We start from the raw sequence: 26,563 nt of genomic DNA, 5'->3' as shown, positions 1-26,563 counted from the left end.
GGACACCCCCGACCCCAAATAAACCCCGGGACCCACAATTAGTCCCCCACCCCCCTCCCCAGACCCACAAATCCCCCCCCAGGACCCCTAGTCCAACCATGGGACCCCCAAATCCCCCCCCAGGACCCCCAACTCCCCCCCCATCACCCCAAATCCAACCATGGGACCCCCAGATCCCCCCCCCCCATCACCCCAAATCCCCCTTAGGACCCCCAGATCCCCCCCAGGAACCACCAATCCAACCACAGGACCCCCATTTTACCCCCCAGGACCCCCAGATCCCCCCCCCATGCCCCCAAATCCCCCCCCCAGGACCCCCAGTCCAACCACAGGACCCCCAATCCCCCCCCATGACCCCCAACCTCCCCCCAGGACCCCCAAATCCCTCCCTATACCCCTCAATCCCCCCCCAGGACCCCCCAAATCCCCCCCATCCCCCAGCATTACCACCAACCCCCCCCCCCCCCCCCCCCAGGGGGGTCCCTGGTGGGCTTCTCTCTCTTCTTCCTCACCCCACAGCGCCCGGGGGGGGCCCAGCCTTTACCTGGAGGACCTTTATGTCACCCCCCCGTTCCGAGGTGGGACCCTCCCTTCCTGCGACCCCCCCCCCCTTTTATTTTAGGGGTGGGGGGCGCACAGACCCCAATGTTTGCTGCCCCTTTAACCCCCCCCCATAGGGAAAGGCATCGGGTCCAGGCTGCTGAGTCACACGGCAGAGGTAAGGAATTGGGGGGGGGCTTATGGGGGGGGGGCTTATAAAGGGGGGGGCTTATGGAGGGGGGGGCACTTATGGAGGGAGGGGGGGTTTATGGAGGGGGGGAGCTTATGGGGGGGGCTTATAAAGGAGGGGGGCTTATGGAGGGGGGGGTTCCTTATGGGGGGGTGGGCTTATGGGGGGGGGGGACTTATGGATGGGGGTGTTATAGGTGGGGGGGGCTTATGAGGGGGCTAATGGAGAGGGGGGGGTCTTATGGAGAGGGGGACTTATAATGGGGGGACTTATAAAGGGTGGGGGGCTTATGGGGGGGGGGGCAGTGAAGGTTTGGGGGGGTCCATGAGGGTTTAATTATGGGGGGGGTCCCCCGGATGTACATGGAGGGGTCCATTTATGGGGGGGGTCCCTCAATGTCCTGGTTGGGGGGGGTCCATTATTGTCCTTGGGGGGGGGGTTCCATTATGGGGGGGTCCATGGGCCCATTGGGGTCCATTATGGGGGGGTCCATTATGGGGGGGTCCATTATGGGGGGGTCCATTATGGGGGGGGTCCATGGGCCCATTGGGGTCCATTATGGGGGGGTTCCATTATGGGGGGGTCCATGGGGTCATTGGGGTCCATTATGGGGGGGGTCCATTATGGGGGGGGTCCATTATGGGGGGGTCCATGGGCCCATTGGGGTCCATTATGGGGGGGGGTCCATTATAGGGGGGTCCATTATGGGGGGGTCCATGGGCCCATTGGGGTCCATTATGGGGGTCGCACGGAGGGGCCCACACCCCCCCCCCTCCATTAGGCCGCGTTATCTGCCGGCTGCCACCGCGTCCGTCTGTCGGTGCTGGATTGGAACAGCCCCGCCCGGAAGTTCTACGGGACACACGGGGGTCAAGAAATGCCCCCCCACCTCCATTGCTTCCGGGGATCCGCCATTAAAGAGCTGGCCGCTCCGCTTCCGCTTCCGGATGTGCCATTTCCGCTTCCTGCCTCGCGTCAGGTGACGCCGTGATGTTAATAAACATGGCGGCCGCTCCGCGTCACGTGGTCTGCGCTTCGCTATGGGGGGGATATATCCCACAATGCTTTGCGGGGCTGTGTGTGGGCGTGGCTTGGTGCTGTCGCGCGGTGATGACGCCATCGGGCGGCGCCGGCGGGGAGGAGGCGGCGGAGGGAGGCGGAGGGTGGGCGCCGAGCGGCGGGTGAGAGCGACCACCGGAAATAATCCCCCCCCCATAGGACAGAATGGGAACGGGGGGAAACGGGGGGAATAATGGAGGTCTATGGGGAGAGGAGGGGGATAATGGGGGTCTATGGGGAGAGGAGGGGGATAATGGGGGTCTATGGGGAGAGGAGGGGGGCAATGGGGGGTAATATGGGGGGGTAATAAGGGGATAATGGGGGTCGTGGGAGGGCAATGGGGGGTAATGGGGAGCAATGGGGGGAGGAGGGGGATAATGGGGGGTAATGGGGGGGCTAGGGGGGTAATAGGGGGGTAATGGGGGGTAATGGGGGGGCAATAAGGGGATAACGGGGGTCTATGGGGGTAATGGGGGGGGTAGGGGGATAATGGGGTCTGTGGGGGGAGCAGGGGGGATACGGGGGTAACGGGGGGGTAATTGGGGGTAATGGGGTCCTTGGGGGGGTAATAATGGGATAATGGGGGTCATGGGAGGGTAATGGGGGGTGATAGGGGGATAATGGGGATCTGTGGGGGGAGGGGGGGGCAATAAAGGGGTTCTGGGGGGCAGTGAGGGGGGGTCTGGGTGGGCAGAGGGGATCTGGGGGGTCTTTGGGGGGTAATAAGAGGATAATGGGGGTCCTGGGGGGGGTAATAGGGGTATAATGGGGGTCCTGAGGGGTGTTATAGGGGTATAATGGGGGTCCTGGGGGGGGTTATAGGGGTATAATGGGGGTCCTGGGTGGGGTTATAGGGGGATAATGGGGGTCCTTGGGGGGGTGAATGAGGCTTAATGGGACTGGGGGGGTCATTGTGACCCGGGGGTCCCTTTGTTGAGCCCCCCCCCCCCATTTCTCCCCCCCAGCCATGAAGGAGGCGCTGGCGGCCCGACAGCTCTGGGGGTACCCGGGGGGGGGCAGTGGGGGGGGGCGGGCACGTGACGGCCCCCCCCGGCGCGACCCCCACCCCTGGGGACCAGGAGTCGGGGGGGGGGCTCCCACTGTTCCACCCCCCCCGGCAGCAGCAGCAGCTCCCGGCGCCGCCCCCCCCCTCCGTGGGTGTGGGACGAGGAGGAAGAGGAGGAAGAAGAAAACAGGGGGTCCGGGGGGGGGGGACCCGGCAGAGGGGGGGGGGGGGCGGCACCGTTGGGTCCCCCCGAAATGGGGCCCGCTGCCCCCCAGGCCCCCCAACATCCAAAGGCGCCGTGGGGGGGCCCAGCAGCGGCGCAGGCAGCGAGCACTGCGAGCCCTACGGCTGCTGTTCTACGCCAAGGGGGGGCCATGGGCCCTGCCCTGGAAATGGGGGGCCAGGAGGAGGGGGGGGGTCCGCCGCCGCCCCCCCCCATCGTTATCCCCCGATGAGGATCGCGGTGGGACCCCCCCACACACGCCCCCCCCCCCGGAGCTGCTCAGCCCCCCCCCGCAGCTCGGGGCCTCGATGAACCCACCCCCCCCCCCACAACTGGCGGCAGCTCACGGGGCAGCCCCCCCCCACGGGGAAGACATGGAGGGGGGGGGGGCTGAGCTGGGGGTGGCGGCCATGTTGGGGGCTGCAGCCGGGATCGGAGACGAGGAAGGTATTAGGATGGGGGGGGGCAATGGGGGGGGGGGGGGAGGGGGAATTATTATGGGGGGGGTATGTAGGGGGATGGGGGGGGAATTACAGGGGGTGGGGGGCAAAAGGATGTGGGGGGGGGGCTTTGATTTGGGGGGGGCAGAGCATAATGGGGGTAAATGGGGGTAAAAGGAATGGGGGCAGCTTGGGGGTGTTTTGGGCCCCCCCCTGTGATCTTTGGGGGGGGTCCTGATGTGATATGGGGGGGGTCGGGAGCTATAGAAGTCTATGGGGATGGGGGGGCTTAAAGTTGGGGGGGTCTCCCCTGTTTTATATGGGGGGGTCTTTGTTCGGGGGGGCAATGAAGGGGTCCTGGTGTGATGGGGAGTGTTAAATGGGGGGGGGGCAAGTTGGGGTCCTGATGTAGGAGGGGGGTCCTTAGTGTTGGGGGGGGGGGTCAAGAAGGGGTCCTTGGGGGGGGGTTGTCTTTTGGGGGGGATCATTAAGGGGTCCCGGTGTGATCTTAAGGGGGGTCTTGGGGGGGGGGGGTTGGGCAGTTTAATTTCCCACCCCCCCCATTTATTCCCTCCCCCCCCCCCCATTTCAGGTTCCCTCCCCAATGGATTTGGGGGGGCTGCCCCCCTCTCGCCCCCCCCCCCCGACGCCCCCATCCTCATCAGCAACGTCTGCAGCGTGGGGGGGGGCGCCGACCCCCTCCCCCCCCCCCCTTCATCCCCGTGTGGGGCCAATGGGGGGGGGGGGGGCAGCCCAGGGCAGCCCCCTGCGGGAGGAGCACGTCACCTGCATCCAGAGTGAGTCGTTCGTTAATTAACCAGCTCATTAATTACACCCTCATTAGTGACCCCCCCTTCCTTATTTACCCCTCTTTGCCTCCAGTCAGTCTTTGATTAATTGAGGATTCATTAATTAACATTGGAGACACCCTCCCCCCCCCAGCCCTGATTAACTCAATGAGAGGGTCACAGTGTCAGAGCAATAACTGCTCTTAATTACCCTGTTAATTAACTAATTGCTGCCACTTAATTAATTAGTTAATTAACTAACTAAATGCCCCCCCCCTTTCTGTGCCCCCCCCCAGCATTGTTTAATTGGGGCTGGAGAAATGGATTCATTAATGGAGCCATTAATAGGGCAGTCACAGCTAACGCTGCCTGGCTGCTAATTAACAAAGTCATTAATAAATTAATTAATGAGGATCTTTAATTAGCACCCCCAGCTTTGACCCCCCCAGCATTGATTCACTGGAGATGGAGAAATAGGCGTTAATGGAGCTATTAATAGGGGGGTTGCTAATTAATATTAATAGGGCTGCTAATTAATGAAGTAATAATGAGGATCTTTAATTAGCAAAATAATAAGTTAATTAACGAAGACCTTTAATTAACCCCCCCTGAATCTCAGACCCTCCAGCTTTAATTCATTGGAGGTAGAGAAATGGACATAAATGGAGACGTTAGTAGGGGGGCAGCTAATTAATATTAATAGGGGACGGGATGGGGAACTAATTAATATTCGTATGGATGCTAATTAATGAATTAGTAATTAACGAGGACCTTTAATTGACCCCCCCCAGCATTGATATAACGGATCCGGGGGGGGGGCTGCATTGAAATGAATGGTGGATGGGAGGTTGGCGCTGCGTTGCTGTGAGCTGATGAAGGCGTTAATTAATGATGTAATTAATTAAGATCCGCGTTAATTAGGCATCCTGGACGAGTTCCTGCAGTCGTACGGCAGCCTGATCCCGGTCAGCGCTGACGAGGTGGTGGAGAAGCTGGAGGACATTTTCCAGCAGGAGTTCAGCACCCCGCAGCGGTCAGCGCCCAGGGGGGGGGCTGGGGTTTGGGGGGGGGGGCTGGGATTTGGGGAGGGTCTCAGCCCTCTGACCCCCCCCATCATCAGCAGCTGATGCTGCCCCATTAATGGCCATAGGGGGGGCTTGGGGGGGGGTTATTTTTGGGGGGGGTCCTGAGGGTGTTTTATTAATGGGGGTCCCAAGAATTGGGGTGGGGGGTCCCAGTCATTTGGGGGGGTCTCATTGCTGCCCCCCCCCCCCCAATTCCCCATAGAAAGGGCTCAGTGCAGCAGCTGATGCAGCCCCATTAATGGCCATAGGGGGGTCCTGGGGGGTGTTTCTATATGGGGGGGTTCTGGGGGGGTCCCAGTCATTTGGGGGGGGTCTCATTGCTGTGTGTCCCCCAATTCCCTATAGGAAGGGCTCAATGCAGCAGCTGATGCAGCCCCATTAATGGCCATAGGGCGGGCTTGGGGGGGGTTATTTGGGGGGGTCCTGGGGGTGTTTTATTAATGGGGGTCCCAAGAATTATGGTGGGGGGTCCCAGTCATTGGGGGGGGGGTCTCATTGCTGTGTGGCCCCCAATTCCCTATAGGAAGGGCTCAATGCAGCAGCTGATGCAGCCCCATTAATGGCCATAGGGGGGGCTTGGGGGGGGGGGGTTATTTGGGGGGGTCCTGGGGGTGTTTTATTAATGGGGGGTCTCAAGAATTGGGGTGGGGGGTCCTGGGGGGGGTCCCAGTCATTTGGGGGGGGTCCCAGTCATTTGGGGGGGGGTCTTATTGCTGTGTGTTCCCCCATTCCCTATAGGAAGGGCTCAATGCAGCAGCTGATGCAGCCCCATTAATGGCCATAGGGGGGGCTTGGGGGGGTTATTTGGGGGGGTCCTGGGGGTGTTTTATTAATGGGGGTCCCAAGAATTGGGGTTGGGGTCCTGGGGGGGGTCCCAGTCATTTGGGGGGGGTCTCATTGCTGTGTGGTCCCCCCATTCCCCATAGGAGGGGCTCAATGCAGCTGCTGCTGCAGCCCCATTAATGGCCATAGGGGGGTCCTGGGGGGTGTTTCTATGGGGTGGGGGGCCCTGGAGGGATCCCAGTCATTTGGGGGGGGTGGGTCCTGGGGGGTCTTCTGGTTATTTGGGGGGGGTCTCACTGCTGCCCCCCCCCATTCCCCATAGGAGGGGCTCGGTGCAGCAGCTGATGCAGCCCCACCAATGGCCATAGGGGGATGTCTCTATATATGGGGGGTCTTGGGGGTTATTGTGGTTATTTGGGGGGGGGTCTCACTGCTGCCCCCCCCCATTGCCCATAGGAGGGGCTCGGTGCAGCAGCTGATTCAGTCCTACCAGCGTCTGCCCGGCAACGCGCTGCTCAGGGGGTTCCGGGTCAGTTACAAGCGCCACGTGTTGACCATGGACGACCTGCAGACCCTCTATGGGCCCAACTGGCTCAACGACCAGGTGGGGGGGGGGCTTCAATGTTAAAGGGGGGGGGGGCTGATTGTTTGTGGGGTGGGGGGGTTGTAAAGGGGGAGGGGGGTCCCAAAGGAGCAGCTTGTGTTGGATAATGGAAGGATTGAAGGCTCAATGAGAGGGTTTGGGGGGAAAGAGGGGGGTCTCCAAAATGGGGGGGTCCCAATAAAGAGGAGGGGGGTTCAATATGAGGAGGTGGTCTCTGAAATGGGGGGGGGGGGGCTCCAAAATGGGGGGGTATGAAGGGAAGGAGGGGTTGGAGAGTTGAAGGGGGGTCCCATAGGAGAACTGTGGGGGATGGGGAAGGGTTGGGGGCTCCATAAAGGGGTCTGGGGGGGGTTCAGAGAGGAGGGGTCTCTAATCGGGGGGGGGCACTGAATTGATGGGGGGGGCACTGAATTGATGGGGGGGGGTCCATAGGGAGCAGGAGAGGTTGGGATGATGGAGGGGGGTCCCATAGGAGCTTTATGGGAGGGTTGTGCTTGTGGGGTTAAGGGAAGGGCTGTGGGGTGGGGGGGGTCCTTAAAATGGGGTGGGGGTCCTGAAATCCCCCCCCCCCCTTTTGTGTCCCGCAGGTGATGAACATGTACGGGGACCTGGTGATGGACGCCGTGCCTGACAAAGTGAGGTGGGGGGGGGGGGGGGTTGAGGAGGGGTCCTCATCTCCAACATGGGGATTTGGGGGGGGGGTCACTCAGCCTGTGTTGAGACCCCCCCCCCCTTTTTGTGCCCCCCCAGGTCCATTTCTTCAATAGTTTCTTCTATGATAAACTGAGGACGCGGGATACGAGGGGGTGCAGCGCTGGACCAAGAATGTGAGCGGGGGGCTTACAAGGGGGCGGGGCTTATAAAAGGGGCGGGGCCTAAATGGGTGGAGCTTAGAATGGGGCGGGGCTTATAAAGGGGGCGGGGCTTAAATGGATGGAGTTTAGAATGGGTCGGGACTTATAAAAGGGGCGGGGCTTGGAATGTGTGGGGCTTATAAGGAAGGCGGGGCTTAAAGGGGGCAGGGCTTATGGGGAGTATAGGGCTTGGATTGGTCAGGGCTTTGAAGGGGGCGGGGCTTAGAGTGGGGCACAGGGGCGGGGCTTATGAAGAAAAGAGGCGGGGCTTAAAGGGGGGCGGGGCTTATGGGGAGTATAGAGCTTAGATTGGTCGGGGCTTCAGAGTGGGCGGGGCTTAAAGTCGGGCTCTGGGGGCGGGGCTTAGGAAAGGGGCGGGGCTTATAATGGGTGGGACATAGAAGGGGCGGGACTTATAATGGGCAGGGCTTATAAAAGGGGCGGGGCTTATGGGTAGTATAGGGCTTGGATTGGTCGGGGCTTCAGAGTGGGCGGGGCTTAGAGTGGGGCTCTGGGGGCGGTGCTTAATAAAGGGGCGGGGCTTATGAAGGAAATGGGCGGGGCTTCATGTTGGGCGGGGCAGGATTTAAAGGCACAGGCCGTCATGTGAAGCACATGGAGCCGGTTATGGGGTGTATATATGGGGTGTATATATGGGGTGTATATATGGGGTGTATATATGGGGTGTATATATGGGGTGTATATATGGGGCCCCACGCTGTACCCCCAGGTGGATATCTTCGGCAAGGAGCTGCTGCTGATCCCCATCCATTTGGAGGTGCACTGGTCGCTGGTGGCCGTGGACGTGGCGCGGCGCCGCATCACGTACTTTGACTCACAGCGAACGCTCAACAGGAGGTGCCCCAAGGTGGGCGGGGCTTAAGGGAGGGGGCGGGGCCAAGAGAAGGGGGCGGGGCTTAAGGATGGGGCGGGGCCAGGATAAGGGGGAGGGGCTTAAGGTTGGGGGTGGGGCCAAGGGAGAGGTTGGGGCTTAAAACTGGGGGTGGGGCTTAATGGTGGGGGCGGGGCTTAAGGGAGGGGGTGGGGCTTAAAAGTGGGGGTGGGGCTTAAGGGAGGGGGTGGGGCCAGTGGGGAGCTCTATTAGATATGGTGCTTCTGGGGAGGGGGGTGGGCTTTGGGAGGGGGGTGGGGGGCTCCTAAATGTGAGCTGGTCCTTTAAGAAAGGGGGCGTGGCCTCTAGGATGGGGCGTGGTCAGCATGGTCCATATAAGGCAATGCTTTCGGTGTGGGCGGGGCTTAATGGGGCGTGGTATGCAAATGAGTGTTGTATAACCAGGTGGGTGGGCGGAGCTTGGTTTGTGGGTGGGGTATCGGCGTGCAGGGAGCACCCTGATTGGCTGCCAGTGTTGTATGGCTGGTTAATTAGAGTGTATTAATTGGGGGGTGGGGGCGTGGCCTCAATAGGCTCCGCCCCCATCTGACACCCCCCCCCCCCCCCCCCCATATGCAGCACATCTGCCGGTACCTGCAGGCCGAGGCGGATCGGAAGGAACGGCCCGACTTCAGGGAGGGGTGGAGGGGGGCCTTCAAAATGGTGAGGGGGGGGAAAGAGGGGGGATGGAATTAAGGGGGGGGTCCCATGGGTGGGGAGGTACCTTGTTATGGGGGTATGGGGTCCTATGGGTGTGGATACCCCATTATGGGGGGGGTATGGGGTCCTATAGGTGGGGAGATACCTGTTATGGGGGGTATGGGGTCCTATGGGTGGGGAGGTACCCCATTATGGGGGGTATGGGGTCCTATGGGGGGTATGGGGTCCTGTGGGGGGGGAGATACCCCGTTATGGGGGGTATGGGGTCCTATGGGTGGGGAGGTACCTTGTTATGGGGGGTATGGGGTCCTATGGGGGGTATGGGGTCCTGTGGGGGGGGAGATACCCTGTTATGGGGGGTATGGGGTTCTATGGGGGGGGAGATACCCTGTTATGGGGGGTATGGGGTCCTATGGGGGGGGAGATACCCTGTTATGGGGGGTATGGGGTCCTATGGGTGGGGAGACACCCTGTTATGGGGGGTATGGGGTCCTATGGGTGGGTAGATACCCTGTTATGTCATTGGAGGGGGGGGGGGGTCCCATAGGGGCTGAATGCTGGGGGTTGTCCCAGGGGTGGGGGGGGTCCTAAGGGTGTTTTGGGGTGGGGGGGGTGGTCGTGGGGCTGGTATCCCTTTAATTACATCCCCCCCCCCCCCCCAAAACAGAACGTTGCCAGGCAAAACAACGACAGTGACTGCGGTGCCTTCGTGCTGCAGGTGGGGGGGGCTGTATGGGGTGTAGAAGGGGGTGGGGGCTCTTTGGGGGGGTGTGGGTGCCTTTGTGTGGGGCTGGGGGGTAAACTGGGGGGATAGGGACCCATTATGGGGGGCAGACCGGGATGGAGGGGGCTTTTGTGGGGGGTAATTGAAGTCTGGGGGTTAATGAATGCCAATGGGGATGGGGGGGGGTGTTGGGATTGGAAGGGGGTTTTGGGGGGGGGGCAGTGTGGAAGTGGGGGGTGTAATGGGACAATGGGGGGGATAATGGGAGGATGGGGGGTTAAGAGGGAAGGTGGAGCCACTGAGATGAATGGGGGGGGGGGTTGGGGGGTGATGGGAGACTGGGGGGGCAATGGAGGGTTTGAGGGGGGGTGGTCTGGCAATGACATTGCATGGGGGACAATGGGGGGGATAATGGGAGGTTGGAGGTTTAAGAGGGAAGGTGGAGCCACTGGGATGAATGGGGGGGGGGGTTGGGGGGGTGATGGGAGACTGGGGGGCAATGGAGGGTTTGGGGGGGGGGGTTTGCAATGAGTTAATTATAGAGGGGCTGGGTGGTTGGGGGCTGATGGAGTCAGGGAGGGGGGGTCTCAAATCAATCCTTACCCCCCCCCCCTATTTCTTCCCCCCCCCCCTTTGCAGTACTGCAAGTTCCTGGCGCTGGGGCGGCCGTTCAGCTTCACGCAGCAGGACATGCCGCAGCTGCGCAGGCAGATGTACAAGGAGCTGTGCCACTGCAAACTGGCCCTGTGATATGGGGGGGGGGAACCGGGGGTGGGGGGCACATGAGGGGGATGGGGGGGCACTGAGACCCCCCCCCCCACCTTCCAGTCCCCATTCAACACACACACAGTCAGACTCACCCCATTGGTGGGGGGTTTTGTATGGGCAGAGCCCCGGGGGGGGTTGGGGGGGGGTTAATAAAGTGGTGTTTGGAGATGGTGGTGGTGTTTGGGGGGGGGATTGAGATTGGGGGGGGGGGATTGGAGGGGGTGAATGGGTATGGGGGCGTGGAGGGGGGAAATGGGGGGGATATGGGGTTATGGGGGGTGAGATATGGGGCTATGGGGGGTGAGATATGGGGGATATGGGGCTGTGGGGGGTGAGATATGGGGGATATGGGGCTGTGGGGGGTGAGATATGGGGGATATGGGGTTATGGGGAGTGAGATATGGGGGATATGGGGCTATGGGGGGTGAGATATGGGGGATATGGGGTTATGGGGGTGAGATATGGGGGATATGGGGTTATGGGGGGTGAGATATGGGGGATATGGGGTTATGGGGGGTGAGATATGGGGGATATGGGGCTGTGGGGGGTGAGATATGGGGGATATGGGGCTATGGGGGGTGAGATATGGGGGATATGGGGTTATGGGGGGTGAGATATGGGGGATATGGGGCTGTGGGGGGTGAGATATGGGGGATATGGGGCTGTGGGGGGTGAGATATGGGGGATATGGGTTATGGGGGGTGAGATATGGGGGATATGGGGTTATGGGGGGTGAGATATGGGGGATATGGGGCTGTGGGGGGTGAGATATGGGGCTATGGGGGGTGAGATATGGGGGATATGGGGCTATGGGGGGTGAGATATGGGGGATATGGGGCTATGGGGGGTGAGATATGGGGGATATGGGGTTATGGGGGGTGAGATATGGGGGATATGGGTTATGGGGGTGAGATATGGGGGATATGGGGCTATGGGGGGTGAGATATGGGGGATATGGGGCTGTGGGGGGTGAGATATGGGGGATATGGGGCTATGGGGGGTGAGATATGGGGCTGGGGGGGGAAATGGGGCTATGGGGGGAGATGGGGCTGGGGGTTAAGGAGTCATGGGGGGGCAAATAGGGTCATGGGGGGTGTATGAGGATATGGGGGGGTAAATGGGGTCATGGGGGGGTAAATAGGGTCAATGGGGGGGATATGGGGCTGTTGGTGGGGGGTAAATGGGGTCATGGGGGGGATGTGGGTGGATGTGGGGCTGTTAGGATGGGACATTTACGGATATGGGGTTGGCAATGGGGGGGGATGGAGGGACCCTGGGGGGCATTTGGGGCCATGGGGTCAATGTGGGGCAGTGGGGGGGGGGGGAGATGGGGCCGATGGTCACGTGGTCACGCACAAAGGCGACCCCCCCCATCTTACCACGTGGTTCTGCCCCGCCTTTCCGCCCCGCTCCCATTGGCTGCCATGGGGTGGGAGGAGCCCGGTGCGACGAGCGACCAATAAAATGCGAGACGATGGGCGGGGCCAGAGGAATCCACCAATCAACGAGCGGAGGGGGCGGGACTAAGCGGGAGCTATAAGAGGAGCGGCGGGAGCGGGGGGGGCCCCGACGGAGTGAGGATGTCAGCGAGTCAGGACAGCCGGTGCGGGGCGGGGAGCGGCCGGGGGGCGAGTTTGGGGCCATTTCGGGAGATTTTGGGGCGTTTTTGGTTTATTTTGAGGGGGTCGGTGCCGTTTTGGGGGGGGATGGAGGTTTTAAAGGGGAGAAATGGCGTTTTTTTTTTGTGGGGGGGGGAGGTGGGAGCGCGGAGGGTTTTTAAATAGCGGAGATGAGGAGAATTAAAGCAGAATTGGGGTGAAATCGGGGCTGTTGGGGCCGTTTTCATTCCCCCTCCCCCGCTCCACGTGGGAGCGGCGCGCGCGCGCGCCCATTGTTCCCGCGGCCGGGCACGCGGCGTGACGTCACGTGGCCGCTTCGCCGCTCCTGATTGGTCGCCGCGGTTTCCACGAAGGGAGGGGGGCACTTCCGCTTTCCTCCACGTGGAGGGGACTGAGAGCGCTCGCCGGTAGGGGGCGCTACGAGCTTCCGGTCTCTACCGGAAGTGAAGGCGTTGTAGGCCTCACGCGGTGTTTCCCGCTCAGGCCCCGCGATAATGGACCCGAAGGGATGGACCCCGACGGCGTCATCGAGGTGAGGGCGGGACACGGGGGGAATATGGGGGCCATGGGGGGGAATATGGGGGGCAATAGGGAGCGATGGGACGGGGCGAGGCCTACATGAGGCCTACTTGAGGCCTACCTGAAAAGGCCCGGAAGAGCGAGGCCTACGTGAGGCCTACCTGAAAGGGCCGGGGAGTGAGGCCTACGCGGCCTACGCGAGCCTGACGGGGCCTGTAATGGAGATAATGGGATCTGGGAGGAGGTTGGAGCCGGACTGGGAGCCATTAGGGGGAACTGGGAGACAACTGGGAGCACTGGGGTGGAACTGGGAGCGATGGGGCCTTTGCGGGGGTTTACTGGGAGCACTGGGATGGGGCGGGGCCTACGTGAGGCCTACCTGAAAAGGCCGGTGGGTGAGGCCTACGCGGCCTACGCGAGGCCTAATTGGGCCTGTAATGGGGATAATGGGGTCTGGGAGGAGGTTGGGGCCTCACTGGGAGCAATGGGAGGGAGCAGATGGAGTGGGAGGGGACCTGTGGGGGTTATGGGGGTCTATGGGGGGTCTGGGGGCTGCTGGGGGGCTGTGGGGGTGTATTGGGGTTAATAGTGATACTGGGAACTTACTGGGAGCACTGGGATGGAACTGGGAGGGACTGGGGAGGAGATGGAGTGGGAGCAGCACAGTGTTTCAATGGGGACCTATGGGGGCTATGGGGGGCTATTGGTGGTACTGGGAGCACTGGTTTGGTACTGGGAGGGACTGGGAAGGAGCAGTCCTTCAATGGGAGATATTGGGGTGTTATGGGGGGTTTGGGGGCTATGGGGGGTTTGGGGGCTGTGGGGGGTTAATGGTGATACTGGGAACTTATTGGGAGCACTGGGATGGAACTGGGAAAGACTGGGGAGGGGTTGGAGTGGGAGGAGCTCAGTGTTTCAATGGGGGATCCTGGGGGGTTATGGGGGGTCTGGGGGCTCCTGGGGGGCTGTGGGGGTTCTGGGTTTGTACTGGGAGCATTGGGAGGGACTGGGAGGAGTTGGAGTGGGAGCAGTGCAGTGTTTCAATGGGGACCTGTGGGGGGTTATATGGGTCTATGGGGGTCTGGGGGCTCCTGTGGGGCTATGGGGGGTACTGGGGTTATACTGGTTGTTACTGGGGTCTGACTGGGAGTTGCTGGTTTCCCCTCAGAGCAACTGGAACGAGATCGTGGACAGCTTTGACGACATGAACCTGTCGGAGGCGCTGCTGCGCGGGATCTACGCGTACGGCTTCGAGAAGCCCTCGGCCATCCAGCAACGAGCCATCCTGCCCTGCATCAAAGGTACCAAAATTCACCTTTTTCACCCCAAAACGCTGCCCCAACTCCCCTCCACCCACACCATGGGGTCCGTCTGCCCCTAAACTGCCCCTTTTTTCCCCTAAATGGAGCTGGACGGCACCAAAAGTGTCCTAAAACGGCCCCAGAATTGCCCTGTTTAGGCCCCAAATTGTGCTGTTTAGGCCCCAAGATGCCCCAAAACTGCCTTGTTTCACCCCAAAACTGCCATATTTGGTCCTTGAACTGCCTTAAAACTGCTCTGTTTGGCCTTAAAATCACTTCATTTAGCCCCAAAACTGCCCCCAAATCACCCCCCCCCCCCCATTTAACCCCCCAACCCTCTTGCCCCCTTCTGCAGCCATAGTTCTTCTCTGACTTCCATTGTCCCCCCTGGACCCCCAGCTGCTCCCCCTTGCCCCATTCACCCCCCATTCACCCCCCATTCACCCCCTGTTGCACCCCATTGACCCCCCCCATTGCCTCCTATTGCCCCCATTGACCCTCATGCCCCACTCATTCACCTCTGTTGCCCCCCTTTGGCCCCTATTGCCTCCACAACCACCCCATTGCCTCCCATCGACTCCCTATTCCCCTCATTGACCCCCTATTGCACCCATTGACCCTCATCCCCCCCTCATTCACCCCTGTTGCCCCCCTTTGGCCCCTATTGCCTCCACAACCACCCCATTGCCTCCCATCGCCTCCCTATTACCCCCATTGACTCCCCATTGACCCCCTATTGCCTCCTATTGCACCCATTGATCTCTGTTGCCCCCATTGACCCCCTATTGCCCCCATTGACCCCCTATTGCCCCCATTGACCCCCTATTGCCCCCATTGACCCCCTATTGCCCCCATCGACTCCCTATTCCCCTCATTGACCCCCTATTGCCCCCATCGACTCCCTATTCCCCTCATTGACCCCCTATTGCCCCCTCTTGCACCCATTGATCTCTGTTGCCCCCCATTGCCCCCCCAGGGTACGATGTGATCGCTCAGGCGCAGTCGGGGACGGGGAAGACGGCGACGTTCGCCATCTCCATCCTGCAGCAGCTGGAGCTGCACATCAAGGCCACGCAGGCGCTCGTCCTCGCGCCCACCAGGGAGCTGGCGCAGCAGGTACGGAACGGTGTGGGGCTGAGTGGGGCTGGATGGATCAGTATGGGGCTGAATGGGGCTGTATGGGGTTGTATGGACTTGTATAGGGCTGTATGGATCAGTATGGGGCTGAATGGGGCTGAGTGGGGCTGGATGGACCAGTATAGGGCTGTATGGATCAGTATGGGGCTGTATGGGGTGGTATGGACCAGTATAGGGCTGTATGGATCAGTATGGGGCTGAATGGGGCTGGATGGGGCTGGATGGACCAGTATAGGGCTGTACAGACCTGAATGAGGTTGTATGGGGTTGTATGGATCAGTATAGGGCTGTATGTACCAGTATGGGGCTGGATTGGGCTGTATGGACCAGTACGGGGCTGTATGGGGCTATAAGGTGCTGTATGGGGTGGTATGGACCAGTATAGGGCTGGATAGATCTGGATGGGGCTGTATGGGGTGGTATGAACCAGTATAGGGCTGTACGGACCAGTATGGGGCTATATGGGGGCTGTATGGTGTGGTGTGGACCAGTATAGGGCTGTATGGACAAGTATGGGATGGGAGGGGGCAGTATGGACCTGTATGGGGTCAGTGTGGGGCTGAATGGGATGGTGTGGGTCCAATATGGGTCAGTATATGTTAGTATGGGGAGGTGTGGGATCAATATAGAGCAGTATGGGACGGTATGGGATCAATATAGAGCAGTATGGGATGGTATGGGATCAATATGGACCAGTATAGGATCAATATAGATCAGTATGGGACGGTATGGGATCAATATAGAGCAGTATGGGATGGTATGGGATCAATATGGACCAGTATAGGATCAATATAGAGCAGTATGGGACGGTATGGGATCAATATAGACCAGTATGAGATCTATATAGACCAGTATGGGATGGTATGGGATCAATATAGAGCAGTATGGGATCAATATAGAGCAGTTTACGATGGTGTGGGATCAATATAGACCAGTAGGTCCCAGTTCCCCCCCACCGCCTGGGCAGGGCGGAGCTGGGTGGCTCCGTCCCAAATCCGGTGGGGGCAGAGCAGACCCGGCCCCATTCATCCCAGGGCCGCCCCATGGCGACGCTGGTTCATGCGGGGGGCACACGGGGATGGGGGGTGCTATGGGGTGATATGGGGCCCTATGGAGGCCCTGTGGGGTCTCTGTGGGGCAGCTGGGAGGTCTCTATGGGGTCTGTATGGGGTCTTCGTGAAGGGTAGATCCAGAAGGTGGGGATGACATTGGGTGATTATATGGGTCAGTTATGGGGTCTCTATGGGGCCTTTATGGGGTGTTTCTTTATGGGATGGTTATGATGTTCCTATGAGGTCTCTATGGGGTCTTTATAGAGTGTCTGTCTATGGGAAGGTTATGGGGTCTCTGTAGGTTGTTTATGGGGTCTTTATGGGGTGTTTATCTATGGGATGGTTATGGGGCCACTATGGGGTGTTAATGGGGTCTCTATGGGGCATGGATCCAGAAGGTGGTGATGACCCTTGGTGACTATATGGGCAGGTTATAGGGTCTCTCTGTGGTGTTTATGGGTCTCTATGGGTTCTCTATGGGGTGTTTATGGGTCACTATGGCTCTCAGATCCAGAAGGTGGTGATGGCCCTTGGTGACTATATGGGATGGTTATGGGGTCTCTATGGGGTGTTTATCGGTGTCTATGGGGTGTTTATGGGTCTCTATGGGTCTCAGATCCAGAAGGTGGTGATGGCCCTTGGTGACTATATGGGCGCCTCGTGCCACGCCTGCATCGGGGGCACCAACGTTCGCGCCGAGGTGCAGAAGCTGCAGCTGGAAGCCCCCCACATCATTGTGGGGACCCCCGGGCGCGTCTTCGACATGCTCAACCGCCGCTACCTCTGTGAGTGCTATGGGGGTCCTGGGGGGTCTATGGGGTCCCTATGGGGTGGCAGGGATCTGGGTGCTGCTCGACCTGCAGTACCGCTGTGAGCCACAGGGGGGCGCCCCTCCATGTTACCCTATGGGGTCTGTCCTATAGGCCGTGCTGCAGTACCGCGTTGAACCACTAGGGGGCGCCCCTCCATGTTACCCTATGGGGTCCGTCCTATAGGCCGTGCTGCAGTACCGCGTTGAACCACTGGGGGGCGCCCCTCCATGTTACCCTATGGGGGTCGATCTATAGGCCGTGCTGCAGTACCGCGTTGAACCACTAGGGGGCGCCCCTCCATGTTACCCTATGGGGTCCGTCCTATAGGCCGTGCTGCAGTACCGCTGTGAGCCACTGGGGGGCGCCCCTCCATGTTACCCTATGGGGTTCGTTCTATAGGCCGTGCTGCAGTACCGCTGTGAGCCACTGGGGGGCGCCCTTCCATGTTACCCTATGGGGTTCATCCTATAGGCCGTGCTGCAGTACTGCTGTGAGCCGCTGGAGGGCGCCCTTCCATGTTACCCTATGGGGTTCATTCTATAGGCCGTGCTGCAGTACCGCGTTGAACCACTGGGGGGCGCCCTTCCATGTTACCCTATGGGGATCCATCCTATAGGCCGTGCTGCAGTACCGCGTTGAACCACTAGGGGGCGCCCCTCCATGTTACCCTATGGGGTCTGTCCTATAGGCCGTGCTGCAGTACCGCTGTGAGCCGCTCGGGGGCGCCCCTCCATGTTACCCTATGGGGGTCCCCCATGTAATCCCAGCCGCCCCCTGATGACCCCATGCGTGTCACATGACCCCCTGGGGGGGGGTCCCAGCCCTGCATTCTGCTCGGCCAAAGCCCCCCCCCCCCAAATGGGAGTGATCACAGCAATGAGGCTGAGGGCGGCAGCCCACCCCCACCCCAAATAAGGGGTCTATGGGGGGGGGTTAGGGTTAGGGTCCTTTGGGTGGGGGCTGCAGTGGATGGGGAGGGTCCCATGGGGGCCCAGACGGGGGGGGTCAATAGAGGGTCTATTTGGGGAGGGGGCCATAGGGGTCCCTTTAAGGGGAGGTGGGGGGGTGTTCAATAGAGGGATGTATTTGGGGTTGGGGGCCATAGAGGTCCCTTAATGGGGGGGGGTCAATGAGTGGGGGTCTATTTGGGAAGGGTCCCATAGGGTCCCAGATGAAGGGGGTCAATAGAGGGGTTTATTTGGGGAGGGGGCCATAGGGGTCCCTTTAAGGGGGGTTGGAGTCAATGGGGGTGGGGGGGTGTTCAATAGGGGGATGTATTTGGGGAGGGGGGCCATAGAGGTCCCTTAATGGGGGGGTCAATGAGTGGGGGTCTATTTGGGGAGGGTCCCATAGGGGCTCATATGGGAGGTGTTTAATAGAGGGGTTTATTTGGGGAGGGGGCCATAGGAGTCCCTTTATGGGGGGTCAATGAGAGGGGTCTATTTGGGGAGGGGGGGACCCCTGTTTCCCCCCCCCTTAGGAGGTCAGGATGGGAACTGAGTGCTCTGCAATGGAAGGGGGGGGGAAGGGAAATGGGGGGGGGGGGGTCCACATAGAAAGGTGGGGGAGGTCTGTGTATATTTGGGGGGGGTCAGTGGATATTTGGGGGGGGTCAGTGGATATTTGGGGGGGGTCAGTGGGTATTTGGGGGGGTCAGTGGGTATTTGGGGGGGGTCAGTGGATATTTGGGGGGGGGCTGTGGATATTTGGGGGGGTCAGTGGATATTTGGGGGGGGTCGTGAGCTCTGATCCCCCCCCAGCCCCAAAGTTCATCAAGATGTTTGTGCTGGACGAGGCCGATGAGATGCTGAGCCGCGGGTTCAAGGATCAGATCTACGACATCTTCCAGAAGCTGAGCGGGAACACGCAGGTGGGGGGGACACGGGGGGGTCCGGGGGGGGGACGGGGACCCCTCTGACCCCCCCCCCCCATAAAAAACTGCATCAAAATAGCCCAAAGGAAAGGGCTGAAACAGCCCCAAATGGGGGTGCCCCCCCCCCCACCCCCATCCCATGTAAAGAACTGAGGTGTGGTTGGTGGGGATGGGGCGGTTTTATTGGGGTGGGGGGGATCTGTGGGGCGGGGGGGAGTCTATAGGGCAGAGTTGGGATCTATGGGGCAGGGGGAAGGAATCTATTGGGCAGAGCTGGGAATCTGTGGGGCAGGGGGGGAGTCTGTAGGGCAGAGTTGGGGTTTATGGGGTGGTGGGGGGAATCTGTGGGGCAGAATTGGAATCTGTGGGGCGGAGTTGGGATCTATGGGGCAGGGTTGGGAATCTGTGGGGTGGGGGGTTCCTGGTGAATCCCCCCTTTTGTCCCCCCCCCAAAATGGTGCTGCTGTTGATGCCCACGGATATATGGGGAAGGTTGGGGATGGGATCTATGGGGCAGGGTTGGGATCTATGGGGCAGGGGGGGAAATCTATGGGGTAGGGGGGGTCCCGGTGACCCCCCCCCTTTGGGTGCCCCCCAGGTGGTGCTGCTGTCGGCCACGATGCCCATGGACGTGCTGGAGGTGACCAAGAAGTTCATGCGGGATCCCATCCGAATCCTGGTCAAGAAGGAGGAGCTGACGCTGGAGGGGATCCGGCAGTTCTACATCAACGTGGAGAGAGAGGTCGGACCCCCCCCAAAATAAGGGACCCCCCCCAAAATAAAGGGACCCCCCTAAAGTAAAGGGACCCCCCCCAAAATAAAGAGACCCCCCTAAAATAAAGGGACCCCCCTATATAATAAGGGACCCCCCCCAAAATAAAGGGACCCCCATATAACAAGGGACCCTCCCCAAAATAAATGACCATCCTCCATCATAAGGCACCCCCCATTTAAATGAGGGACCCCCCCCCCCAAAATAAGGGATTCCCCATAATAAGGGTTCCCCCCCTCAAAAGGAGGGACCCCCCCATAATAAGGGACCCCCTCCCAAAGTAATGACCCCCCACAAATGACGGAGGGACCCCTCCAAAAGGGGGGACACTCCATTATTGGGGAGCCCTGCAAAAAGGAGGGACCCCCCCTTCCCCAAATGAGAGAGACCCCCCCCCAAAAGAGGGACCCCATAGAATTCAAGGGACCCCCCCCCCCTTTTTCCCCCTGCATGGTCCATGGATTTGTGGGACGCCCCCCCCTTGTGGCCCCCCCACAGTGACCCCATGCGACATCAACCCCCCCCAGAACCATGGGAGCCCCCCAGTGGGGGCGGCCCCTGAACGGGGGGAACAGCCAATAAAGGACAGAACAGCCCAGATTAGGGGCAGACCCCCCAGGTCTGGGTCCAACCCCCCCATAGGGACCCAGGGTGCCCCCCCCTTGCCCCCATTAATTGCCCCCCCCCATTAATTACCCCCCCAGGACTTAAACCTGGGGCAGACCCCCCCAATTGTGGCTCCCATCCCCCCCATGTTGGCTCTTATAGGAACCCAGGGGGTCCCCATTCATCCCTTAGTCCCCCAGCCCCCCAATTACCCCCCCATTAATTACCCCCCTGCTAATTACCCCCATTAACTGCCCCAGGAGTGGAAGCTGGACACGCTGTACGATACGCTGACCATCACATTAATTAATTAATCCATTAATTACTGTAATTAAAGGAATGGAAGCTGGACACTCTATGTGACCTGTATGAGACGCTGACCATCACATTAATTAATTACATTGTTAATTAACCCATATATTAATTACCCTTTATAGGAATGGAAGCTGGACACGCTGTGTGACCTGTACGAGACGCTGACCATCACATTAATTAATTACATTGTTAATTACTATAATTAAAGGAATGGAAGCTGGACACGCTGTGTGACCTGTACGAGACGCTGACCATCACATTAATTAATTACATTGTTAATTACTGTAATTAAAGGAATGGAAGCTGGACACGCTGTGTGACCTGTATGAGACGCTGACCATCACCCAGGCCGTGATCTTCATTAACACCCGCAGGAAGGTGGACTGGCTCACGGAGAAGATGCACGCCAGGGACTTCACCGTGTCCGCCATGGTGGGAGACCCTGACCCCCCCATTTAAACCCCCCCATTTTACCCCCCAACCCCCCCATAAATGACCCTATTGTGACCCCCCCCATTCTGCCCCCCAACCCCCCCATAAACGACCCTATTCTGCCCCCCAACCCCCCCAAATGGCCCCATTCTGCCCCCCAACCCCCCATAAATGACCCTATTGTGACCCCCAACCCCCCCATAAACGACCCCATTCTGCCCCCCAACACCCCCAAATGGCCCCATTTTGACCCCCAACCCCCCCAAATGGCCCCATTCTGCCCCCCAACACCCCAAATGGCCCCATTTTACCCCCCAACCCCCCCATAAACGACCCCATTCTGCCCCCCAACCCCCCCCAAATGGCCCCATTTTGACCCCCAACCCCCCATAAATGACCCTATTGTGACCCCCCCCCCATTTTGACCCCCAACCCCCCATAAATGACCCTATTGTGACCCCCAACCCCCCCAAATGGCCCTATTTTACCCCCCAACCCCCCCATAAACGACCCCATTCTGCCCCCCAACCCCCCATAAACGACCCCATTCTGCCCCCCAACACCCCCAAATGACCCCATTCTGCCCCCCAACCCCCCAAATGGCCCCATTTTGACCCCCAACCCCCCATAAATGACCCTATTGTGACCCCCCCCCCATTTTGACCCCCAACCCCCCATAAATGACCCTATTGTGACCCCCAACCCCCCCAAATGGCCCTATTTTACCCCCCAACCCCCCCATAAACGACCCCATTCTGCCCCCCAACCCCCCATAAACGACCCCATTCTGCCCCCCAACACCCCCAAATGACCCCATTCTGCCCCCCAACCCCCCAAATGGCCCCATTTTGACCCCCAACCCCCCATAAATGACCCTATTGTGACCCCCCCCCATTTTACCCCTCAACCCCCCCATAAACGACCCCATTCTGCCCCCCTACCCCCCCAAATGGCCCCATTTTACCCCCCAACCCCCCCATAAATGACCCCATTCTGCTCCCCAACCCCCCCAAATGGCCCCATTTTGACCCCCAACCCCCCATAAATGACCCTATTGTGACCCCCAACCCCCCATAAATGACCCTATTGTGACCCCCCCCCATTTTGACCCCCAACCCCCCATAAATGACCCTATTGTGACCCCCAAACGCCCCCCCCCATCCTCCATTCTGACCCCCCTCCCCTTATTTCCCCCCCCCCCATTTCCAGCACGGGGACATGGACCAGAAGGAGCGGGACGTCATCATGAGGGAGTTTCGCTCCGGCTCCAGCCGCGTCCTCATCACCACCGACCTGCTGGTACATGGGGGGAAATGGGGCTGGGGGCTTCAATGGGGGTTATGGGGGTCCTGGGGGGTGTATGGGGGTCCTGGGGGGCTTAAGTGGGTCTGGGGTGGGTCTTAAAGGGGTCGGGGGGATGTTTAAAGTGGTTCAGAGGGGTCTGGGTGGGTGATATCGGGGGCCATGGGGGGTTTAAATGGATCTGGAGGGAGGTTAAAGGGGTCTGGGGGCTTCAGAGGGGGTTAGAGGGGTCCTGGGGGATGATATGGGGGTCCTGGGGGGCTTAAAAACGGGTCTGGTGGGGTGATGTGGGGTACCAGGGGGGTTTAAGTGGGTCTGGTTGGGTTTAATGGGTCTTGGGGGAGAAGGGGAGGTTTAAGTGGTTTAGAGGGATCCTGGGGGGGATGATATGGGGGTGTCTGGGGGGGCTTTAAAGGGGGTTATAGGGGTCTGAAAGGGTGATATGGGGGGTCCTGGAGGGTTAAAAAGGGGTCTGGGGGGGTTAAAGGGGTTTGGAGGGGTCTGGGAGCGTGATACGGGGGTCCTGGGGGCTTTAAAGAGGTATAGAGAGGTCTAGGAGGGTGATATGGGGGTCCTGGGAGGGTTAAAAAGGGGTCTGGGGGGGGTTAAATGGGTTTAGAGGGGTCTGGGGGGGTGATATGGGGGTCCTGGAGGGGTTTAAAGGGGTCTGGGGGTGGGTTGGAGGGGTCTGAGGGGGTTTAAAATGGTTCTGGGGTGTGATATGGGGGTCCTGGGGGGCCCAAAGGAGGGGGTGGGTTCCAATGGGGGTCCTGGGGGCTGATATGGGGGGTAATATGGGGTGGGGGTCTTGGTAGGAGATAATGGGGGGGTTCAAGGTGGTCCCTCCCTGTCCAGCAGCCCCCTGTGCTGAGTGCAGGACGCAACCCCTTGGCACAGCATGGGGCAGTCGGGGACCCCCCTGGTTCCCCCCCAAATAACCTTTGGGGACCCCCCGACCACCAACATCCCCCCCATATCAATGTTATGTGTGTGTCCCCCCCCCCTTTATGTGCCCCCCCCTCAATTTGTGCCCCCTCCCCCCCAGGCGCGGGGCATCGACGTGCAGCAGGTCTCCCTGGTCATCAACTATGACCTGCCCACCAACAGGGAGAACTACATCCACCGGTAGGGGGCGCTGTGGGGATGGGGGGTAATTGGGGGCAGTGGGGGGTAATTGGGGGGGGCCTGTTCTGCAATGGGGAGACCTGCGGCCTTGAGGGGTCCCTTGGGGGTCTTTGGGGGTCCATCAGGGTGCTTGGTGGTCCTTGGGGTCTCAGGGGGTCTCTGGGTGCCTTTGGGGGTCCCTAAATCCCATTGAGGTGCCTTTAGGGATCCTTTAAGGGGTCTGTGATGGTCCATGGGTCCCTTTGGGGGGTCCTTGGGTGCCTTAATGGACCCATGAGGGTCTTTGGGGGCTCTCTGGGTCCCTTTGGGGGTCTTTGGGTGCCTTTGTGGGTCTTTATATCCCATTGAGGTCCCTTTGGGGGTCCTTTAGGGTTCTGGTGATGGTCCATTGGTCCCTTTGGGGGTCCCTGGGTGCCTTAATGGACCCATGAGGGTCTTTGGGGGTCTCTGGGTGCCTTCAGGGGTCCCTTAGGGATTCATGAGGGTCTCTGGGGGTGCCTTTGGGGGTCCCTGTGTCCCTTTGGGGTCCCTGGGTGCCTTTATGGACCCATGAGGGTCTTTGGGGATCCCTTTGGGGGTCTCTGGGTCCCATTAGGGGTCCCATAATCCCATTGAGATCCCTTTGGGGTTCCTTTGTGGGTCTGTGATGGTCCCTGTGTCCCTTTGGGGTCTCTGGGTGCCTTCAGGGGTCCCTTGGGGATTCATGAGGGTCTCTGGGGGTCCCATTGGGGGTCCCTAAATCCCATTGGGTCCTTTGTGGGTCTGTGATGGTCCCTGTGTCCCTTTGGGGTCCCTGGGTGCCTTAATGGACCCATGAGGGTCTTTGGGGGCTCTCTGGGTCCCTTTGGGGGTCTTCGGGTGCCTTTGTGGGTCTTTATATCCCATTGAGGTCCCTTTGGGGGTCCTTTAGGGTTCTGCTGATGCTCCATGGGTCCCTTTGGGGTCCCTGGGTGCCTTTATGGACCCATGAGGGTCTTTGGGGATCCCTTTGGTGGTCTCTGGGTCCCATTAGGGGTCCCATAATCCCATTGAGATCCCTTTGGGGTTCCTTTGTGGGTCTGTGATGGTCCCTGTGTCCCTTTGGGGTCCCTGGGTGCCTTTATGGACCCATGAGGTTTTTGGGGGGGGTCTCAGGGGGTCCCTAACGATGCCCCCCCTCCCTCATTCAGGATCGGGCGCGGGGGCCGCTTTGGCCGTAAGGGGGTGGCCATCAACATGGTGACGGAGGAGGACAAACGGACCCTGCGGGACATCGAGACGTTCTACAACACGGCCATCGAGGAGATGCCCCTCAACGTGGCCGACCTCATCTGAGACCCCCCCCCATTTAAAGACCCCCCCCCCAATAGCAGGAAGGACCCCCCGGATCACCCCCCCCCCCAGCCCATAATGGTGGGTGTTGGGGGTCTCCCCCCCCCCCAGACTCTTTTTATTGTGGTGGGATAAACGTTGCTTTGTTTTTTGGGGGGGTGGGATTAACCCCCCCCCCAATAGCAAAAAGGACCCCCCAGATCCACCCCCTTTATTTGTGGTCCCCCCGGGTTCCCTGGGCTGTTAAAGGGGGGGGGGGGGTCGTAATTAAGGAGGGTGGGATTAAAGGGTCCCCCCCCCCCATTAACAAAGAGGACCCCCCCAATTTGGGGGTCCCCCCAGATTCCTTTTTATTATGGAATAAACGTTGCTTTCATTTTGGGGGGGGGGTTCAAATGAAGGGGGTGGGATCAGATTTAAGACCCCCCCCAAAAAGAAACCCAGGACCCCCCCCCCATTTTATCCCCATTAAAACCACCCCAACCCCCCCCCCCCCCCCCAAATTGGGGGCCTCAATCGGGGTCCCCATTTTTAAGGTCAATTGGGGGGTGGGAGGGTAAAAATTGGGGAGGGGTCTGTAATGATTTAACCCCCCCCCTGCCCCCCCCCCCCCCCCCCCATCCCCCCCATCCCCTTTTTGTAACGTTTATTTATTGGAATAAAACGAGATTTGGGACAATTGGGATCGAGTTTATTGAGGCTGAAATGGGGCTGACACCATCATTGCAATAAAAGGGGAGGGGTCTTAAAGGGACCCCCCCCAAAATGACGCCCCCCACCCAAACCCCATAGAATCAGCCCCTTCAATCCCCCCTAATGACCCCAATATTGACCCTTCAGGCCCCATAACCCCCCCATAACCCCCTTATGGCCCCATATGGATCCTATTGAGACCCCTCCCACACTGACCCCATTTAAACCCCCCCCCCCATAGCGACCCCCTATGAACCCCCCCCTCATCCCATCATGGCGTCGGCCACAGCCTCCCTGAGGCGCCACGCTTCCGCTTCCGGTTGATCCGGAAGTTCTTCCTCCTCCTCCCCATCGCTGTCCATCCCGGCCCCGTTTCCGCTTCCGGGTGGCAGGGGGTCGCCCCGCTGGGTGCAGACGTTGTGCAGGAGGCAGCAGGCGGCGATCAACGTGGGCAGGAACGACACGTCGCCGTCGTTCCGCTTCTGGAGGCAGCGCCAGCGGCTCCGCAACCGGCGAACGGCCGCCATGGCCGAACCGCGAGCTGCGGCCGCCGCCATGTTGAAACGGAGCCGCTTGGTCGCGCAGGAAGTGACGTCAAATGTGGCCGGGCGCTTTCTTCCGGCGGAGCAGGCCTCACTTCCGGTGCGTGGATTGACTTCCGGCTTCCCTGTAACACAACTTCCGGTCACTGCACTAGAGACTTCCGGAAGTCCGCCGGAAATTCGCTGCGTAGAGTCGCGTTTGCTGACGTCACTTTCAGCATGGAAAAGAGACACTTCCGGCCTATGGTCACGTGGTACTTTCTGCCTCCGCCTCTCACGTCTGATGTTACCCACCGCTCTGACGTCACTTCCTGTCATCGCCGCTTTCCACGCCTCCTGCTTCCCGCCTCTCTTACCCTCACCGCTGACGTCATTTCCGCCCAGCACTTCCGGGTCTCTTTCACCTCTGACGTCACTTCCTTCGTCCCCCCGCTCCCGTTCCCGGTAAGGCCGCATTAACCACGGCAGCAGCGGGTCCCGCTCCCGGCCCAGCACGAACGGCCGCACCCGGACCCCGTTGATGTCCCGTTCCGCCC

The 26,563-nt window shown here is 60.0% G+C and overlaps 3 protein-coding genes, 1 long non-coding RNA gene and 1 other non-coding gene across 7 annotated transcripts; all 5 read left to right on the top strand.

Annotated features, from left to right (window-relative positions):
* The first annotated feature begins 452 nt into the window (after positions 1-452).
* On the top strand, positions 453-1,752 carry LOC146751064 (uncharacterized). The gene is made up of 3 exons (XR_014941947.1): positions 453-578; positions 678-718; positions 1,512-1,752. It is a non-coding gene; the product is annotated as an uncharacterized LOC146751064 (long non-coding RNA).
* Positions 1,753-1,864: 112 nt separating this feature from the next.
* Positions 1,865-3,964, top strand: LOC146751063 (uncharacterized). The gene is made up of 3 exons (XM_085535702.1): positions 1,865-1,911; positions 2,755-3,465; positions 3,951-3,964. Exons 2-3 carry the CDS (start codon positions 2,757-2,759, stop codon positions 3,962-3,964), a joined length of 723 nt encoding a protein of 240 aa, XP_085391828.1. The 5' UTR covers positions 1,865-1,911; positions 2,755-2,756.
* Positions 3,335-10,782, top strand: LOC146751062 (sentrin-specific protease 3-like). Its single transcript, XM_085535693.1, is given in 11 exon segments — positions 3,335-3,465; positions 4,051-4,255; positions 5,168-5,279; positions 6,571-6,718; positions 7,306-7,353; positions 7,469-7,508; positions 7,511-7,545; positions 8,303-8,440; positions 9,044-9,127; positions 9,792-9,842; positions 10,488-10,782. Coding segments are annotated over 10 exon segments (960 nt in total). The 5' UTR covers positions 3,335-3,465; positions 4,051-4,062; the 3' UTR covers positions 10,599-10,782.
* A 1,402-nt stretch (positions 10,783-12,184) lies between these two features.
* Positions 12,185-25,092, top strand: LOC107307689 (eukaryotic initiation factor 4A-I). Of its 3 annotated transcripts, XM_085535690.1 has the most exons (11): positions 12,185-12,219; positions 12,719-12,767; positions 13,923-14,055; positions 15,032-15,171; positions 16,861-17,029; positions 18,817-18,926; positions 19,528-19,671; positions 20,917-21,054; positions 22,264-22,353; positions 23,402-23,481; positions 24,651-25,092. In XM_085535690.1, exons 1-11 carry the CDS (start codon positions 12,197-12,199, stop codon positions 24,793-24,795), a joined length of 1,221 nt encoding a protein of 406 aa, XP_085391816.1. In that variant the 5' UTR covers positions 12,185-12,196; the 3' UTR covers positions 24,796-25,092. The 3 variants fall into 3 exon arrangements, with proteins under 3 accessions (XP_085391816.1, XP_085391817.1, XP_085391818.1); XM_085535691.1 differs by lacking the exons at positions 22,264-22,353; positions 23,402-23,481; positions 24,651-25,092 and having other exon boundaries at positions 20,745-21,020; XM_085535692.1 differs by lacking the exons at positions 20,917-21,054; positions 22,264-22,353; positions 23,402-23,481; positions 24,651-25,092 and adding an exon at positions 20,645-20,844.
* Positions 17,826-17,946, top strand: LOC146751061 (small nucleolar RNA SNORD10). Its single transcript, XR_014941948.1, has one exon. It is a non-coding gene; the product is annotated as a small nucleolar RNA SNORD10 (small nucleolar RNA).
* Positions 25,093-26,563: the final 1,471 nt, after the last annotated feature.

This window comes from Coturnix japonica, unplaced genomic scaffold (genome assembly GCF_054131305.1).
Source record: "Coturnix japonica strain WE unplaced genomic scaffold, WE-NBRP24 Scf154, whole genome shotgun sequence".
Taxonomy (NCBI): Eukaryota; Metazoa; Chordata; class Aves; order Galliformes; family Phasianidae; genus Coturnix; species Coturnix japonica.
This window is presented reverse-complemented; position numbering and strand designations above follow the sequence as displayed.